Source organism: Vipera ursinii, assembly GCF_947247035.1.
Source record: "Vipera ursinii genome assembly, chromosome: 1".
NCBI lineage: Eukaryota > Metazoa > Chordata > Lepidosauria > Squamata > Viperidae > Vipera > Vipera ursinii.
In genome coordinates this window covers 129,296,771-129,317,456 of record NC_139512.1, presented here as the reverse complement: position 1 = coordinate 129,317,456, position 20,686 = coordinate 129,296,771, and the positions used below count along the sequence as shown (strand labels likewise).

The 20,686-nt window shown below is 36.9% G+C and overlaps 1 protein-coding gene across 1 annotated transcript in view; it reads right to left on the bottom strand.

Moving 5' to 3' along the window:
• PDIA5 (protein disulfide isomerase family A member 5) overlaps nt 1-20,686 on the bottom strand; it is a 255,436-nt gene that overhangs the window by 15,772 nt on the left and 218,978 nt on the right. Inside the window, exon 15 of the mRNA XM_083349866.1 lies at nt 9,569-9,639. Within this exon, the coding sequence (XP_083205992.1) occupies nt 9,569-9,639 (71 nt within the window). The remainder of the gene's footprint in view (nt 1-9,568; nt 9,640-20,686) is intronic.

The following is a 20,686-nucleotide window of genomic DNA, read 5'->3' as shown; positions in this document are numbered from 1 at the left end:
TCGGCTTGAGAAAATTGTCTAATAACTTGTCCCTGGATTCCAATGTAAAAGCTTCCAGTGTAAAAGTTTCCTCCTGTCTTGTCCTCCCTTCCATTGCCCCTAAAAAGAATGGACTTTCTTGTAAAGTATCTTTATACAATATATTTCACTACAGTCTAATAACTTTGATCTTTTGTTTGTCTTGAAGGAATTATAACTCTTCACAAGGTTATTTTCAGAGAATATATGAAGGAGAAAGAGGGTGAGGTGGGAAAACTGTTATTGGGAAAGATTTTGAAAGCTTGGGAATGTTAACTTCATCTCTTTGACATACTTTTTTGGGTATATACTTAAAATAAGTAATCTTACCTAAGAGTAATTCTTTTTTCCTCAATTGCTGTTAGACTGATGAACAAAGTGTTTTCAGTGATTAAACCTCCCCTGCTCTTCTAAATGTACATATAAACTACTATGTCAATTAACTATCTGAAATGGAAAAAATGGTCAATATGAAGATGGAAGATAGAAAGAGACACAAAGAAGCCTGAGAAATAAAGACAAAATGCAACAAAATACTCAGCTAAGCACAATATATTTCTTAAATAACAAATACTTCAAAGGTGACTAGATCACAGGTTCTTTTTTTAACCATAAATAAAATGGACCCAGAATCAATAAAGATTGGAAGTGTTGGGAACTTGAGAGAGTTAGCTCTATTTCTGTATCTCCCTTCAAAGACTGGGAGAAACTTTTATTTTACAAGGAAATGAAAAAGAAACGGTAAATTATAAATGTCTTTAATTAGTTCAGAAATTACTATTTTACTGATAAAAACAAAATCTATTTTAGCTATCCATTTTTCAGAGACTCTTTATCTACATTACTTAAAAGTCCAGCTTCATTATATTTTCGTATCTTTATATTCTACATCTCTAATACATTTGTTTATGCTGACCTCTACTTTTCTTTTGTCTTCAACCCTTTATATTTGTGTGGTCACCCTCTATTGTGTGATGATCTTTTTCCACACAGAAAGATCTCTGCTTTATCTCACTTTCTGCTTTCTGTCATAAGTTTTGACTTTTTCTATGTCCGTTCTGCTTATTTGGGGATTACCAACTCTTCCCCTCTTCCAAATCTTGACTCCAGCTGAAGGAAATGAAAAAACCTTCCCTCATACTAGGTCTGGAGGAAAGAAAAAAACTGTATTTCTCTCCCATTTTCTCAGCTGCTGCCTCCTTTCCCATTGCATCTTTCTCAGCGGGGCAACTTAACCTTTAGTTTTAATCATTACTTTGAGTAAGCCTGGGCTTTGGCTCTATTTATTCAGCCTCTTCTTCATGAGCTTTAGGGTTGCAGAGCTCCCAGGTAGTCATTTTATCTTCCTTCTTCCCTTCTTTCCAAAGCTGTTTGATTGGCAGCTGGGTTGTTCTGACAATGGGGGAGGGACAAGAAAGGAGGAGAAGGAAGTCTGTCCTTCTACCGACTACTAGCTAGAAGAATTCAGGATGGTAGAACAACAGAAGGAAAGCACCAGGAAGTCATCCTTGGAAAATCTAAACAAACTTTTACTTAAGTGATCTCATAGAATAAAAACCCTAGAAGTGAAAAGTAAATGACTGCCTGACAATGTGACTAGTAGTAGTTAGATCAGTCCATTTGTCCAATAATTTGGGGGGGGGGGAGAAACAGGAAATGTAATTATTGGGTGACAAGCTGAAAAACTATAGGTACCCTAGATTGCAAACATAAATTTACTCTTATACACATGCAGATAAGCCAACGATGTTAGAGCTAAAATATACCTCCAAATTATGATTTATCCATGATGGGCTTATCCCTGAGTATATATGGTAATACTTTCTAAAAGTACCCATATGATTGGAGATAAGAACATCCACAGATAAACAAACCTTGATTTTTTAAAACCAAAATACCATAAAAAATGTGCCATCCTCAAATAAGGCAACTGTGAAGATTAAAATTTACAAAAATTTCAAAGGTCTGCTTATCTGCAGGTGGCATATTTTTTATATTTTGGTGAAAAAATTGAAGGTTGGCTTATCTACAAGTATATATAGTAATTTTTGGATGGAATAGTCCATTCTCATTTGCTTCTTTTACTTCAGGGCTCATCTATATCGGAAGATGCTTGGCCTTTTAAGGGACTTGTTCTTATCATCTTATCCACTTCATCCCCATCATAGTATGGAGACACCCTAACATCATCTGATGTTTTACTTCTTTTCCTGACACAACTCTTGCCTTAAGTACAATGCTTCAGTGATATTGCTGGCATGGTCAATGGGTAGAATTTGCCATCCTCCGATTGGCTGCTTAAGTTTGCTGTGGGCATGCCCCTTTTCAGCTGGTCACTGACCATTTTGTCTTGGGCTGCAAGTAAGATCAGATACCAAGCTTATGTGATGGAATCTGATGTAGGAGGAGAGGCAAAGCCTGGAGTCAAGAAGAAATCAGCCTGGAGTTGTTACGTTCCCACAAACGATCCAAGTCCAGTTTTTCTTGAATTGTGTTAAATATTATATAGCACCAATTTAGTACTGACTGTTGACTAAATTTTTGTGTATAGGAATGAACAATAAATCATCTTAACTGAAACTTAACATGTGTTCCTGATTCTTCATTCTTGACATTTGCTTATGTAAAGCATAATCAGTCCTTTGGTCAGTTGTGACATGAGTTCTGTTTGTACACATACTAATCTTCTGGAACTTCTTGGACCTGCTTTTAAACATAAACTTCAAAAGACCAATGCATTTATGACCTCCCCCAACAAAAAAAAAAGATTACAGCTCATTTAAACTAGGGAAGTGATACTCCCAAATAAATGTATAACAGGATTTTCACAAATTAGCTTTATTGTTTATTAGTTAGAGAGGATACTACCACTTGGACTATTCCAAAATTTATAGACCACTTGTACTATGCATACTCTGCGGGCTACTTCGAGGTGCTGCCAGCTCCATCTTTAAATATGATTGACATACTTCTGAAAGAGCAATGCTTGTTTATTTATATGGAAATGCTAATCTTCTAGAATGGACTTGTATGACAGCGTGATCATTTTTTAATATGTGGATATCAATCTTGATATAATGAAATCTGTCTTCCAGAAGACTAATATTTGTAGATAAAACTGACAATTTGAATGACTTGTTGTCAGGGTTCAGAGGAAGTACAGGATAATGTGGGATGCCTCTGCTGATGTACCTGCAAGGATTCTGCTATGCCACTCTGTATATTCCCACTTCATACTGATCTAGCAGCTAGGATTTTTTTTAATTGACAGCAAAATAAATTGCCCTACACAAGACCAATAAACACTCCTTTCACTTGTGCAACTTGAAAAATAACAAAACTCTGCACCTTGAGCACATGTCTTGAGTCTGCCAACCCACCTGTCACTTGTTATGGAGAGTAACTGGTTTTCCTGTCAGTGGATGATGATTTAGGTTGTGAGAGGAAAGGAAACTGGGGAATCTTCCAATGGCTCCCCTGAAATTGTCCCATATTAGATCTGTAAGGAAAGAACCATCTGCTGGCCTTGTTGTTGCAAAACAATAGAGCTTGGCTATGGGGACAGCGCAATTTATGTTGACACAAGAATGGAAAGAATGCACATTAATCCTGTCATGAAGTGCCCTGAGGTAGATTGGTGAACAGCTATCCTGATTTATTTGAAAATGAAATACTGCACCCCAAAGAGTGAAGTCCCAGGAAAAATTGACAGCATACTTCAAAAATCCAGATGCCTTTACATTAAGGATTTATCCTCATATATAGCTGTATGGCAAATTATAACTATGTATAACTTCTGAAGTTGTATAGCTTCTGAGAAGGAAATACAAAATTTAATTTAATTGGAACAAAACAATAAAGTTTAAAAATATGTATTTTTTAATTCTAAATCTACTGAGTTTCTGAAGCATTAATCTGCCAGTTTCTTAGAGCCTTTCTGAAAATGCTAGCTAGCAAGTTCCTCAACTCAGCAAATAATAGCTAGTGGTAGAGTAGTCTTCAGTGAGTCCATGGTTCACTTCTACATTTTTTCATGTATCTGTTATTTACTTATATAAAGTACAATAGTGTCAGCTGTGGTATTAACCCACAACATTCCTTTGGAATCCTATTTCTTTATAGATGTTGATAGAAACCTGATATGTCAATTCCTTGCCAGCTTTTATCTGATAGTTTATCAGAGTACAGGCAAGTAGTATAGGAATTGATTTTTCTGGAAAAGAATTTCAGAAATAATCCAAAATGAAACCCAGATAAATGTTGAAAAGTTAGCTTTGCTGGATGTCAAGAATTAAAAATGGCCTAGTTTTTCACCAGGTGTTTGTACTTTAACTTGAGACTTTCCAGATAGTCAATTGCATATTTGTGTATTTTTTTAAAAAAGTTGGAAATTTTCAAGTCTTTTAAAATGTTGATTTTATGAGAAATGTTTTCTCAGATTTTTTATTTTTTTCTACTGAAATAGCAGTATTTTTGTTTATATTTTATCAATTTATTACTTTGTCACCCATTTTGTGGTTCAAAGCAACTGAGCATCAGTATACTTACCGTATTTTTTAAAACATTTTTTCAGGAAACAGTTGGATGTTCCTTTTAGTAAAAAGTTGTCTAATGATTTATTGAAAGGATACATAATGGGTTATTTCCAGTGTCTTTAACAGTCACATTTGAACAACAATGTATGCAGTTCTCATCACTGTTCCATCTCAGAAATGATACTAAGATGAGAACAAGAGGTTGTACAGAAAAAGGAAATTAAGGTAGTTTCCCTTTAATTAAAAATGACTAATGACCATTTTTCACATGACCATTGCAACATTCCTATGGCCACCTGATCACTTGGCAACTGACTCATATTTATGAGAGTTGCAGTTTTCTGGGGTCATTTGATCACCTTTTGCAATCTTATGACAAGCAAAGTCAATAGTAAAGCCAGATTCACTTAACAACCATGTTAACTAATTTAAGAACTGCAGTGATTCACTTAACAACTGTGGCAAGAAAGACTGTAAAATGGGCAAAACTCACTTAACAAATATCTCACTTAGCAACGGAAATTTTGGGCTCAACTGAGTCATAGTAAGTCAAGGCCTACCTGTATCCCCTCATACATTGCATACTTCATAAAATACCAAACAAAGGTCCCAAACATGGACTAGTTGTCACTGAACTCAATAAGGTAGCAATTCACACAGGTTAGATTGTTTTATTAAACAGGAATCCTGGAACAGATGACCTTCTGTCTCTTTTACCAGAAAAGGCATCTTTATCTGCACAGAGTGAAAAGCTAGTAATACCACATTCATAGTCAAAAAGAAGTAAAAAGGAATGTTCTGAAAACTTAGTTGTCATTATATTAAAATGGATAAAAATGAACAAAATCCTAAACCATCAAAAAATCTGGGGTTCCTATCCAGGAACAAATGATTATCTACAGATAAGTGAATTCTGCTATGACACGGGCTGTGATGGTACTCAATACTTAATAAAATGCACTACTAGTATTTTCAAACAATGTAATAAAACAGAGAAAAACTGTGTGAGATACTTCAATTTAAATTTATTGTTCTTTAAAGTTAGGGTTTTTTATTTAAATGATCAGTAATTGAAGCATATAACTGCTATTATTTATTTGTGTTCAAACAAAAGAACAGCAAAGTATTAACTCCATTCTCAGTTTTCTTTGACTAAAATAGAATAAAAAGTCATTTTAAGGGTTCATGTTCTTCCCCTTCTTTGTCTTTCCAAGGACTGTTCTTTAAGGTCTTACATGTGGGTGCAATAATAAAAGCCTTCTGCAGGAATAGTTAGCTTTTTTGCTGTTGAAATTATGTACTGCCACTCATCAGCTTATTGATTCAAGGAAATAAATCTCCACAGGAGCAAATATTGACTTGTGTTATGAAAATGGAAGTGAATAGCTTACTGAACATTGATTTTAGGGAAGAATGAAAAAGGGCAAGTCTTTAATTCCCCCAATGTTCTTTCTCAGACTGAAATGTTATCTCTCTTAAAAATAACACTACTTTTAGAAAGTAGTGAAGTTGACAAACCCATTTATACAGAAAAGGATGATGAGGCCAAGTGACTTCAGCTTGATGCTGCATGTGAATATTACAGAATGCTGGTTCCCTATACAGGGGCTGTGAAAGATACTTAATTTTTATTAACTATTATGCCAATTAAATGTCATGCTCCCTGAACATCTCAATGAAGTTACATGGTGATTTCCAGGAGATGAGCCTATGTTTGGATTCTGCATGTATGCTGGGAATAATGTCTGTGATGAGAAAGAAGGCTGGGAGTGTGTAGAATATATAGTCCCAATAAGATTACTCGTGGTGTGAAGTATAGCCCAGCTAAAGCAAGCTGTCATCTATACAGGGTGGTGACAGTATATGAAGTTGCTGGAGGCAGATGATCACTTTACTTATAATGGCAAAGATGTTGTTACATTCTGTGAGGGAGAAAGAAATGGCAAACCACTCCAAGAACACCACAGCTGTAGATGAGATAAAGTGACTGAGAATGTGGTCCTAGAAGAAGAGTTGAGGATCGTTTGGCATATTAATGGTGTTTCTGATGTGACTAGATTAAAGCCTTCGGGATATGTATTTGCTGATGTTGGTAAACAGAAAAAGGAAATCCTAAATCTTTTTTTTTGTTATTTATTTATCAAATTTAGGTACAGCCCATTTTACACTCAAAATAATCTTGGCCATTGTATAGTTAAAAGCAAAAAACAATATAAAATGCAATATAAAATGCAGTGTGTGTATTTACAGTCATATTTACAACAGTTCACAAGAGAATACATTGGTTAGGCTTTAAGAGGTCACAAGACTGGGTGTGATACTGATTACACTGCATGAATGTAAATAGGATACACTTTGGTTTCAACATTTAAAAATGTTTTCATTTATTTACTGTTAGGTCTCTAATATTCTTATGATATACTACTGTATGGTGATTGGGTAATTTGTTTCCTCATAAGTCTAAATATTACACTAACTTTACCTTTACACAGAGTACAAAACAGACAAGTGGGCAAGAACTATTCCAAATATACAATTCTAAAGGAATGTCAGACGTAAAATGGAACCAGCTATAAATACTCTGTCTTTTCAAAGTTTCCTAATTGTTTTCATGATGGCCAACTTTAATGGAAACAGTTGAAGCCAAATATTTGCGTTGGCTGAAGGTACTGGAATTATGGTCCTAAAAATATGCACTGCAGTTTCTCAAATAGGAAAGCCCCTTGTGAAGGCAATGACATAGTTCAAGGATTTTCAATAAATAGCTAGCAAAAGGCATAGACATATAACTCTGTATCTTAATTCTTGTATCTGGGTTATGCAATCTGTTCCTCCATTGTGGTAATATATTAACTGACTTAAGAAGAGGGAAAATTGAGAATCACAATGTTGGAGACAAATAGAAGCTTGTAGAAAGCTGTGTGGCACATGCAAATATTTTCCTTGGAAAATTAAAAGCTCGCTGGATTTTTAAAGTTCAATTTGTTTCACAGATCTGCTTATCTGTTGTCTACTGAACTGTGTAGCAGCAGCCAGACCAAAAGAAAGATTCGCAGAAATTTGAGAAAGGAATTTTTTAAAAAGAGCTTTACAATAATACTGAAGTGAATTCCTGAGCAGCATTACAGTCTGTATGGAATATCCATAAAGGTCATTAACAAATCCAAGAACACTTCAGCAGAATTGAACTGCATATGACTGAAGAAATAGTATAGAATTATCAATCTACACTACCTTGAAAAGTCAAGCAAGGTAGATAAAAACATAGCTGTTTTTCTTATATGCCTGGCCTTCAGGAACACTCTAAACTCAATATCCTCAATTGGAACTTAAGGTTCCAGCTCATTAAACTTTATACTTCTACATTTTAGTTGGCTGGCACATTTCTTATTTCTACTATTAGTTGAAATAAGGGCTGCATCCATCAATCACCATCTTGAGGGCTAAAATGACTTCTTTCAACCTTTGACAGGGTTTGAATAAATCTATTAATCAATGGAAGCAATGCAAATTCTGAAATCACCCATAATTTGGGCAACGTTATTTAACACTATACTCACAAAGTTATCAGTATCAGGGAAATTAGTTGAGAAAGACTCATGAAATGGGCTATCCACAAAGTTGTGGTATTCACGCATGCTGTAGGAGGAAAGAGTATGTATGGAGTTGCATGTGTACCTGGGATGGATTGCCAGATGGAATAAAACCACATTGAGTTTTGAAAACCAATAAGTTTGCTTAGTATTGATGGTATGGCAAAGGAGGAACTGATGCTGGATAATCAAGATCTTAAAAGCCCTCACATATGTGCAAAAGAAGGCAATATACTTCTCCTTGAAGTGCCTGCTACAGCAGGAGGAATGTATTGCTGCTTCCATGCCTTTCCTAATTCAACTTCTTGTTCAGAATCAGGGTTTCAAAAGCCCATTCAGACCATTAAGACTAACTCCTTGTTCAGTGAAGGAATCCTAATTAAAGTATTCTCAATAGTAGGGTCTCTAGACTTGATCCAAAGATACACAGTGAAGGCAAATCCACTATCTCTCTGGGTAATTGGTTCCACTATCAAACAGCTCTTACTCTTAGGATGCTTAAATCTGCCTTCCTTTAATTTAAATTCATTCTTCTGTGACCTGCACTCAAGAACATCAGAGAAAAATGCAATGCTCATTTGAAGCAATCTTGGGAGGAAAGTTTGTGACAAAATTATATCTTTCACTTTGGTGAAAACGTATAGCACCAGAATCCCCCCAAAATGGTTAACACAAATACATATTAAGTTTGTGCTTATGCATATATATTTATACAGCTATGCACAGATACATTCACCTACTAATGTGCAGCTCATTCAGCATTAAGAATTTCCACATGCTTGACTAAACCTAGATCAGGAATTCCACGTTCACTTTCCCCAAGACTCAGTAACTTCCCTCAACATTTTCTCATAGGGCAATATTCCTAAACCTTACTATTGGAACCTTACAACTACTGTAGATCTGTCATTTTGCAATGATCTTTCTGAACTTTGATGAGTACATCAGGGGACTGTTGAAGATGATAATGCTATCTACATTATGTGTTAGATAGAAGACCACTCTCAGAAAATAAAGGAGCCTTTCCCACAGTCTGAATCTAGCCAAACAACATTCTCAGCCTAATGAGAATGTCTCATCTTAAAACTGAAAAAAACAGTAGGTCTCTTTTAGTAATAGAACCAGTGGTAACACTTATAACAAGTAAAGCTCAAGCTGCTCTCAGGTTGGTTTTTTTATGTTTGTGTTTCTTTTCCTTAAATTCTAGACAAAGAGATTAAACTGCACTTCACCTCAAGTTGAGATTGCCCCAAAACAAAATACCGGTACCTCCTTCTCCTCTACCCATATTTAACTGGAAGAAATCAAGAAGAGGGGCAAAGTGGGAAATTATTCACATGTTTCTGAAAGCAAAGAAAGTAAACAACACACCAAATAAGCTGAAATTCCTACCCAAAAAACCCAAAATGACTCTAGAATTACCTTACGATCTTCTTTAAAGAGTTCTGCTGCTGTTGTGAAATGCGGAATTGAGTTTTTACAATGTGGACACCCTGTGGGATAAAGAAACATGGTGATAAGCCGCATGAGAAGTGTTTGGCAATAAAAAGCCCCATCAGATATTCACAGCAAGTTTGAAAGCTTAAGCAATAGCATATTTATCTTCCTATGAATGAGTCAGATGTTTTCATTTATTTTATTTATTAAATTTCACCACACTGTGACTCTGTTCACACGTAATTCTCACACTATTTACACACAATGGTAATATCACTTGTAGCAGCAAACATATACAAACTCAGACCATAGTATTCTCAAAATTCAGGCCTGTTTACCCAAAACAAGCCCAATAGCGATCCATTTTATAGATCACAAAAAACTGTGAAAAGATTTTAATTTGACTTCAGCTGTATCATCTGAAAACACCTACCTACATACTTGTCCTATCTTATACCAGTGCACAACAAAGCAGAGTGGAACATGAACAATGTTTTATTTACTTTCCATAGTTGTTCTGAGATTAATTCTGTCTGTTGCAAGTAAGAAAGAGGGGAAAATAACACGAAGAGGAAGGAAGTAGAAGATAAAGAGAAGAAGAACCAGCATGGAACTCAGTCAAAAAGATCAAGCAACTGGACAGGGGAATCTTGGCTGTATTGCTAACTGGCCATCTTGCTCCTAAGTATATTTAACCTGGATATTTTTAGTGTTTTTAGTATATTTCATTGTAATACATTTTTTTTTCAATTGTAAGCAACCCAGAGTCATTGACTGATAAGGGTGGCTATAAAGAATGAATGAATGAATGAATGAATGAATGAATGAATGAAAAGCCTCATTTGATAAGTTCCTCGGACAAGCATTCCTATCCTCTGCCCCCAAAATATAATCATAAAGCTGATCTTCAGTACACCCATTGTCTGCAGTTAAGATCGTCTGCTATTTTCATCTCATGAGATTTTCTTTATTTTCAGTAACTTCTGAATGCAAGGTAAACTATCTTCAATACCATATTTATTGTCTGGTAAAATTCTGCCTATGCCTTGATATACTGAGAACTAGAAAGTCATACCTACATTTTCGTACAATAGGCAAAGAAGTGTTCTCTTAACATAAATGGTTGGAATCCACATTTAGCCAGGGAATAATTAATTCTCTTTTGTACAGACGATTTATGTGAGCAAAATATAGATGCAAAAAGAACAGAGCTGTTTTAGCAACGATGTAAACTGATGTAGGAGAGGATGGAACTCTAAAATCTATAGCACAAAATGAAGGTCAACGTCTTTCCACAGTTGACTTTATAGCAAGTCAACATACAGCGAATTTAATATTAAGGCCCTAGAATGAAGTAAATCAGTGGTTAGCTATACTTGGTTTCATAAAACAAAAGTTTAAATTAGAGTTCAATGAACACTTCAAATTATTCATCCATACATGCATATTAGAGATCCATTCCAGTGTACTGTAGTGGTTAAGATGTTGGACTAAGAGCCAGATTCTAGTTTCACCTTTGGCCCCAAAAGCTTACCACTGTAGGTGATTCAGCCCAACTTTACCTCATAGTGTTGTTATGGGGAAAAATAGGAAGAGAAGGCACAAAGTATGCTGCTGGAGCTCCCCCACAAAAGACAGAATATAAATTTCTCTCTCCTGCACATGCCTACATACACACCTATCATTCTTTTCCCTTTCAAGATATGTTTGTTGACGTATTCTGGGGAAATATATATTGCACAGTAGTATTATTTGGCCGGCATGTGAGCTTGCAAATAGGAATCTGATTAATGATCTTAAGACGTCCCACTGGGCTCTAGAAGCAAGCTTCCTGCTTATTATCAGCAGCAAACAATCACAGAACTAAACTTAGGGAGACTGTTTGTATGGTAGCATAGTCCGAATCTCTGAAATGTGGATAGAAGTACTGTTCAAGAACAGAGTTTTCCCTCCATTCACCCACTGCTTAACTGAATTTCATGATTCAGTCCACAATGTATTCTTGAAGGATATTAGTGGAAAACTGGTTTTGCAGATCATGTCTAACTGATCCATAAACAAATTTATAATGAAACTATTGGAGAGATGGAAGAAAATAAATTAGAAGGCAGATTTTAGGAGTATCAGCAGATTAGAAAGCAAATGCACTTTAACACAGTACATAATCTTTAAACTTTTCTTTCCACCTTCTAATTTCCTAAATTATCTTCTCCTCCCTTTTGTTATTTTATTTTACTTAATGAAACCAGGCTTTATTAATCTAATTGTTAAATATTTTTTCACATTTTTCTCTTGCCAGGACCTTAATAAACCTTTTGAATGGTCCTTTCCAACATTCAGTCCAGTGCATAAAAGCCTGTCCCTCAGATTTCAGGTATGGATTAGATACGAGGCTTTTTAAAATTATTTGTTTAGGCTGCCTTGTTATATGAACTGGAATCAATGAAGAATTGCTTTTCATTATTTCATTAACTGAACTGGTAGAACTTTAAAGTGGAACCAAAGTAAAATATTAATGAAAAATCAAATTATTGCTCATTTGCTTTGAATTTAGACACATTAATAAATAAAATAAACATGCATGCCATAATTAGTACTTTACCTGATAATGTTAAGACTTATGTTATGGTTCACTGTTTAAATAGAACTCTTTGCTTGCTAGCAATTGATATGTCCCTTTCCTTTATAGTCTGTCTCTATCATCAGGAATTAAGAGAGGAGAGGAGGGTTATATAGTATCCATATTCCACCCAAACTGCTCAGCTGATTAGCAAGGAACCAATATGAAGGAAAACAGGTTGATGCCATTCTCTTTCTTTTCCACAGTTTTAGCTTACAAGTGGGGGGAAAAACATTGGATGGAGAAAAAAAATAGGGAAACTTTATGAAACAGCCTAATTGTATCCCCCTTCATAGATTACTGCCTTGTCGTGGCGAAGGGGCTTGCGTAATTCAATGAAGCTATGAGCTATGCCCTGCAGGGCCACCCAAAACGGACAGGTCATAGCAGAGAGTTCTGAAAAAATGTGATCCACTGGAGAATGAAATGGCAACCCACTCCAGTATCTTTGCCATGAAAACCCTATGGACAGTACCAAAAGGCAAAACAATATGATGCTGGAGGATGAGCCCCTCAGGTCGGAAGGCGTCCAATATGTTACTGGGGAAGAGCAGAGGGCTAGTACTAGTAGCGCCAGAAAGAATGAAGCAATTGGGCCAAAGCCGAAAGGACGGTCAGCTGTGGATGTGTCTGGTGGTGAAAGGAAAGTCTGATGCTGTAAAGATTTTTTCTTCATAGGAACCTGGAATGTAAGATCCATGAATCAAGGAAAGCTGGATGTGGTCAAACAAGAGATGACAAGACTGAACATCGACATCTTAGGTATCAGCGAACAAAAATGGACAGGAATGGGTGAATTTAATTCAGATGACTATCAGGTATACTACTGTGGGCAAGAATCCCTCAGAAGAAATGGAGTAGACTTCATAGTCAATAAAAGAGTAGGAAAAGCAATACTGGGATACAATCCCCCAAATGACAGAATGATCTCAGTTCGAATCCAAGGCAAACCATTCAATATCACAGTAGTCCAAGTCTATGCCCAACCACCAGTGCTGAAGAGGATGAAATTGACCAGTACTATGAAGCCCTACAGTACCTTATAGAACTAACACCAAAAAATGATGTCCTTATCATCATGGGGGATTGGAATGCTAAAGTAGGAAGCCAAAACATAACCAGAATAACAGGCAAGTTTGGCCTTGGAGTACAAAATGAAGCAGGGCACAGGCTGATAGAATTTTGTCAAGAGAATACGATGGTCATAGCAAACACTCTTTTCCAACAACCCAAGAGAAGGCTCTACACATGGACATCACCAGACGGTCAACACAAAAATCAGATTGACTATGTGCTCTGCAGCCAAAGATGGAGAAGCTCTATACAGTCAGTAAAAACAAGACCAGGAGCTGACTGTGGCTCAGACCATGATCTTCTCATTGCAAAATTTAGGCTAAAACTGAAGAAAGTAGGGAAAAGCACTAGGCCACTCAGGTATGGATTAAATCATATTCCTGTTGAATATACAGTAGAGGTGACAAATAGATTTAAGGAATTACATCTGATAGACAGAGTGCCTGAAGAACTATGGACAGAGGTTTGCAACACTGTACATGATAAAGGACCAAAATGGCAGGGACCTAACAGAGGCAGAAGAGATTAAGAAGAGGTGGCAAAATTACACAGAAGAACTATACAAGAATGAGCTTAACGTCCCTGATAATCCAAATGAGGTGGTTACTGACCTCGAGCCAGACATCCTAGAATGTGAACTGAAGTGGGCCTTAGTGGGCCTTAGAAAAGCTGAGCAATAACAAAGCTAGAATTCCAGCTGAGCTATTCAAAATCTTAAAATACGATGCAGTAAAAGTGCTACACTCAATTTGCAAGCAAATTTGGAAAACTCAACAGTTGCCACAGGATTGGAAAAGATCAGTTTACATTCCAATTCCAAAAAAGGCAGTGCCAAAGAATGTTCAAACTATCGCACCATTGCACTCATTTCTCATGCTAGTAAAGTTATGCTTAAAATCCTACAAGCTAGACTCCAGCAGTATGTGGATCGAGAACTACCAGAAGTACAGGCAGGATTTCGAAGAGGCAGAGGAACTAGAGATCAAATTGCCAACATACGCTGGATCATGGAGAAAGCTAGAGAGTTCCAGAAAAACATCTACTTCTGCTTCATTGACTATGCTAAAGCCTTTGATTGTGTGGATCATAGCAAACTGTGGCAAGTTCTTAAAGATATGGGCATACCAGACCATCTTATTTGTCTCTTGAGAAACCTATATGTGGGCCAAGAAGCAACAGTGAGAACTGGGCACGGAACCACTGATTGGTTCAAAAGTGGGAAAGGAGTCCGGCGAGGCTGTATACTGTCACCCTGCCTATTTAACTTATATGCAGAGCACATCATGAGAAAGGCAGGGCTAGAGGAATCAAAAGTTGGAATTAAGATTGCCAGAAGAAATATCAACAACCTAAGATATGCAGATGATACCACTCTAATGGCAGAAAGTGAAGAAGAACTAAAGAGCTTCTTGTTGCAGGTGAAGAAGAATAGTGCAAAAGTTGGCTTGAAACTTAACATTAAGAAAACCAAGATCATGGCATCTGGCCCTCTCAATTCCTGGCAAATAGATGGGGAAGAAATGGAGGTAGTGACAGATTTTATTTTCCTGGGCTCCAAGATCACTGCAGATGGGGACTGTAGCCAAGAAATTAAAAGACGCTCCTGGGGAGGAAAGCCATGGCAAATCTAGACAGCACACTAAAAAGCAGAAACATCACCCTGTCAACAAAAGTGTGTATAGTCAAGGCTATGGTCTTCCCAGTTGCAATGTATGGCAGTGAAAGTTGGACCATAAAAAAGGCTGAGTGCCAAAGAATTGAGGCTTTTGAACTGTGGTGCTGAAGAAGACTCCTGCGAGTCCCTTGGACTGCAAGGTGATCAAACCGGTCAGTCCTAGAGGAGATCAACCCTGACTGCTCTTTAGAAGGCCAGATCCTGAAGCTAAAACTCAAATACTTTGGCCACCTAATGAGAAGGAAGCACTCACTGGAGAAGAGCCTAATGCTGGGAAAGATTGAGGACAATAGAAGAAGAGGATGACAGAGAATGAGATGGCTGGATGGAGTCACTGAAGCAGTAGGCGTGAGCTTAAATGGACTCCAGAAGATGGTAGAGGACAGGAAGGCCTGGAGAAACGTTGTCCATAGGGTCGCGATGGGTCAGACACGACTTTGCAGCTAACAACAACAACAACTAATTGTATCAGGTGATCCACCTCTAAGCTTCAGATAAATCAAACTGCATAATACCCAGAATATATACCTGGATGATTTATATATTCCTCAAGAAAGGTACAAAGTGCAAGTAACAGAAGCACATATTCCCAGGACTTTTAAAGAAAATAGTTTTTTGTTCAGATGTTCAGCTGTTTCTGAATCTGTATGACCCAATAAACATCATTTCACCAAGACCATCTGTTAGTAATTGCTTGAGTTCTTGTAACTCATGCTCATAGCACCAATGATTGTTTGTAGTCATCTGTCAGCAGCTTTATGATTGGTTGTCTTTGATCATTCCAATCACTATAAACTTGCCTTTTAATCAATTACTGTATTTATTTTCACCATCCAAAATAACAAAACAAAACCCCAACCCCTTCAAAGAAGTAATATTCTTAAACGTCTTTCTCAATTTGATATGTAGACCATTTCAATATTTTTAAGAGCGGAAGATCTGACAGTATAGCAGAAGAATGAACCTCCTGCTTGAAGAAAACTAGCTTCAGAGTATTTGGTGCTGTTTATGAAGGCTGATTTGTGATCTTCTTTGACTAAATCCTCATGCAAGGAAACTATTCATACAAAGTACTTAAACATGTACAAGAATTGAACAAGGCAATATATATAGATTCAATTCCTACATAATCAGGCACTGTACATCAGTTTAATTCTATGGTTGCATGAAATTCCAGTGACTTTATAGCTGTGTAAAATATAAACATTCACAGAGGGGACTGCTTTGCTGTATGCAACATTTCGGCACAAATGGCAGTATTCAATAACAAAAATAAGTGACTCTTATGCCTGGAGATAAAAACTGGCACAATGGGAGACTGGATATTATAAAGATTATTATAATAGTTTCAGTTCTCCATGTGAAATACACTAGTACTATATCTTTATGGGTGATTTGCAAAAAAAAATTGAATTTCATATAGCTAGGAGATAATCCTCTTTGAACCAATGAGTCTTAAACTTGCAGGTTTAATCAACAATTCAAACAACGAATATAAGAACTAAAATCTGAATGATGTATTGTTTAGGATCAGTGCATCTAAGCACAGGTAGAGCAAATATATTAATGATGGAAGTACTAGAGTTTAAATGGTGACGCGTAAGCCTTTTAAATCCAAGATTAACTTTTGAACTGGAAACAGATGGGAAGAAAAAAAAATCCCATCCATTCTCTATCTGGTGTGACTTTGAGTCTGACTGTTTGCACTCTTTTCTTGGCTCCTGGTTAAAACCCATAGTTCTAGAGCTTCAACCTTTTAGGTACAGTTGTCCAAGATGTCACCTAAATTTTTATAGTTTTTTTTCATAGTTTAGCTCACAGATCTTTTAATTTCATCTTTCTTTTCTGAAAAGATATGTGTTTATTTTTTATTTCCCGCCTTTATTTATTCCTTCATTAGAATATCATCTTGGAGGGTTGAGAGGGTCTACTTTCTGAGAATTTTTTGAAGGAACATTCAGGATCTCATATTAACACCATCTTTTACCAAAAACAAAACACAACAAAAGAAATGTAACCTTAGAAATTGTAACACTTGGGACATTTGGTATAATGAATATATATTTCTCTCATACCAATATTTCCTTCTTGCTGACAAACTACCAAAATATGAAGACTTGTAATTCTGTTTTCTCTATTTACCCCCTCTTAATAAGAAATATATTTCCTGGAAAACAAGCAAAACATGAGAAAACATAAAGCCCCCTTCCCTCCCGGTAATTAAAGGTAAAGGTAAAGGTTCCCCTGCACATGTGTGCTAGTTGATTCCGACTCTAGGGGCCAGTGGTCATCTCCGTTTCAAAGCCGAAGAGCCAGCGCTTGTCCGAGGACGTCTCCGTGGTCATGTGGCCGGCATGACTGGACGCCAAAGGCGCACGGAACGCTGTTACCTTCCCACCGTAGTGGTCCCTATTTTTCTACTTGCATTTTTACGTGCTTTCGAACTGCTAGGTTGGCAGAAGCTGGGACGAGTAACAGGTGCTCACTCTGCTATGCAGCACTCGGGATTCAACCCGCCAAACTGCCGACCATCTGATCGACAGGCTCAGCGTCCTGACCCACACTGAGTATTTACTTGATTCCAAGCATCTACAAGAAATGATAAATGTATGACATCAGAACATATATGCCTTCAGTAGTGTGTTGCATGTATGTGTGAGGCCTGCAGGCGTATGAACAATAGATATATTTTATTCAAAATATCTTAGGCTCTTCTGCTCCCCGAGCCACTTGCTCTCTATTATAAAAAATAGTAATTCACAAAGATGCAATTTTCTAAATCCCATGTAAGTCATGCACTTCCTTTCCTCAAATCCCTTTCGTGCCATCTGCTATAGAAGAAATGCTATTAGATTGCTATCTACTATGAAAGGAACAAACATGGTACAGCAACTGCCAATATATTTTCTATCTTCTTACTTTGTTTAGAAACAGACTCTGTTACAGGAGCTATCAAACCTTGAAGTATGCTTGTTCTAAGTGTTCCCAGAGCTCAGAAGGGGCACAGTGGGAATTATATTAACGGCTCTGCTGCACACTTGCTATTTGAAAATGTTTTATTTTCATACTTTATTAAATGGCAAAACTAAGGTCCTAAATCTAGATTCTGCTCCATAGTGGTCACACTGAAGGCAGTTACTGCTATCAAAAGGATATCTTTGTGAACAGGATTCAAGTTCTACATAATTTAACAGTGAAGACAAACTAGGACTCAGGACAGAGCCATCAAGATTCAGGAGCAGTAATCTCAAACAGGCAACAATATAATCGGTGTAGCTTATGCCTGAGAGAAGAATAGTGTAAACATGGAATAGGTGTATTCCGGTCTCGAGGCTGACAAAAGCTTGGCCATGAGCCCATTGACCTGAAAGGGTGACACCTAAAAAGACTTAGAATGAGATCCCAAAGTTCAGACAAACAAGACCACCTGTATATATTTGACTTTTTTCCTTCTCTGCAATAATGAATTTCTCTAACAATCTTGAGTTCTTAAAAGTTTCTACTGTTAATTAGCTTCTGAATGCAGAGAACTTCTGGAAACATAAAGATTTAGAGTTATAGCTAGCCTGAGGCCTGACAGAATTTAAAGCAATATGTTAAAGCTCATTGGCATTAAACTTGGTGGCCTTATAATTAGGCAGAATATGCTAATGTAGAAGCATATTATTCAATGAAAAATTAGATCCCTCCACGGCAAATTGTTAAAGTGACTGCCAAAGAGAGACATTCATGGCAATCCTTTTAGCAATTAAACCCGATTCAAAATTTAAGTGAAGATTTATAAAATAAGTTGTGTTATACAGAAGTTAGAACCTTTGACCAATGTCTCTTTAGGTTTTATCGTCACCGTTCAAAAGGACACCCCTCTATACACATTACCTGCTTTGCTATTTCTGAAGTTCATTCAGTTGACATATAACTTGGGGTAAGAGTAATATTTAAGAAAAGTAGCTCCCATAGGATAAATAAATATGTTTGGGCAAAAAGAATGAGAAATGAATAGTGACAAATGAGAAGGAAATGACTTCACAGATTCCATGAGGTCTGTTTATCCCAACAGTAATTACAGTGCTCTAGGGAAATGTGGGTTTTGCCCCAGAATTAGAAGATATTAGCCAAAGGCAGACCATTGTATACTTAATGATTATTACAAAGTTTCGGGGATTGCATGAGATAATTAGATATGGGCCCCATGGAAAAATCCATTTCACATCAGCCAGGTGAACTATCTGCCTAAAGGTTAGGGCTCCTCTGGGAAATATGATTTGTTGCAAAGCATTATTTATGTTAGTCTACTTGATAATTAGGTAGCCATCTTGCTTTCAAATTAAATTGAATCATACTCTGCTACCAAAATCTTAACTATACACCGTGTGCACAATTATTAGGCAAGTGAATATTTTGAGCATATCATCATTTTTATACATAATTTCCACCTCCAAGCTGCACAAACCTGAATGCTTATTGGATATAAGCATATCAGGTGATGTTTATTTGTGTAATGAGGGAGGGTGTGGCCTGAGGAGATCAACACCCTATATCAAGGTGTGCATAATTATTAGGCAGCTTCTTTTCCTCAGACAAACTAGGCCAAAAAAGAGATTTAACTGGCTATGAAAAGTCAAAAAATGTAAAAAGTCTTTCAGAGGGATGGAGCACTCTTGAAATTGCTAAGATATTGGGGCATAATCACCATCAAATGTTGCAAATAGTCAACAGGGTCGAAAGAAACTTTCAGACAAAAAAAGACTCAAATTAACTGCCAAAGATTTGAAAAGAACCAAACATGAAGCTTCCAGGAACCCATTATTGTCCAGTGCTGTCTTATTCCAGAACTTCAGCCTACCTGGAGTGCCCAGAAGTACAAAGTGTTCAGTGCTCAGAGACCTGGCCAAGGTAAGGAAGGCTGAAACCTGACCACCACTGAACAAGGCATATAACAGCAAGGCTGGGCCAAGAAATATCTGAAGTTTAATGGACCGATGAGATGAGAGTGACTCTTGATGGACCAGATGGATGGGCCCGTGGATGGATCAGTAATGGGCACAGAGCTCCACTTCAACTCAAGGTGGAGGTGGGGTACTGGTATGGGCTAGTATTATAAAAGATGAGCAAGTTGGACCTTTTCGGGTTGAAGATCAACTCCTAAACCTACTGCCAGTTTTTAGAAGACACTTTCTTCGAGCAATGGTACAAGAAAAAGTCTGCATCTTTCAAGAAGACCATGATTTTTATCCAGGACAATGCTCCATCGCATGAATCGAACTACTCCGTGTGGCTAGCCAGTAAAAACCTTAAAGATGAAAAAAATAATGACATGGCCCCCTTCCACACCTGACCTTAAACCCTATTGAGAACTTGTGGGCCCTTCTTAAACTGGAGATTTATGGTGAAGGAAAAGAGTACACCTCTCTGAACAGTGTCTGGGAGGCTGTGGTTGCTGCTGCACAGAAAGTTGATTATCAACAGATCAAGAAACTGACAGACTCCATGAATAGAAGCTTATGACTGTTATTGAAAAGAAGGGTGGCTATATTGGTCACTGATTTTTTTGTTGAAATATCAGAAATATTTATTTGTAAATTTTGAGTTGTTTATTATTCTCACTTTAACAGGTGAACATAAATGAGTGAGATGGGAAAATTTTCATTTTTCATTTAGTTGCATAATAATTCTGCACACTAATAGTTGCCCAATAATTGTACACACATAGATAATTCTCCTCTCCTTCATG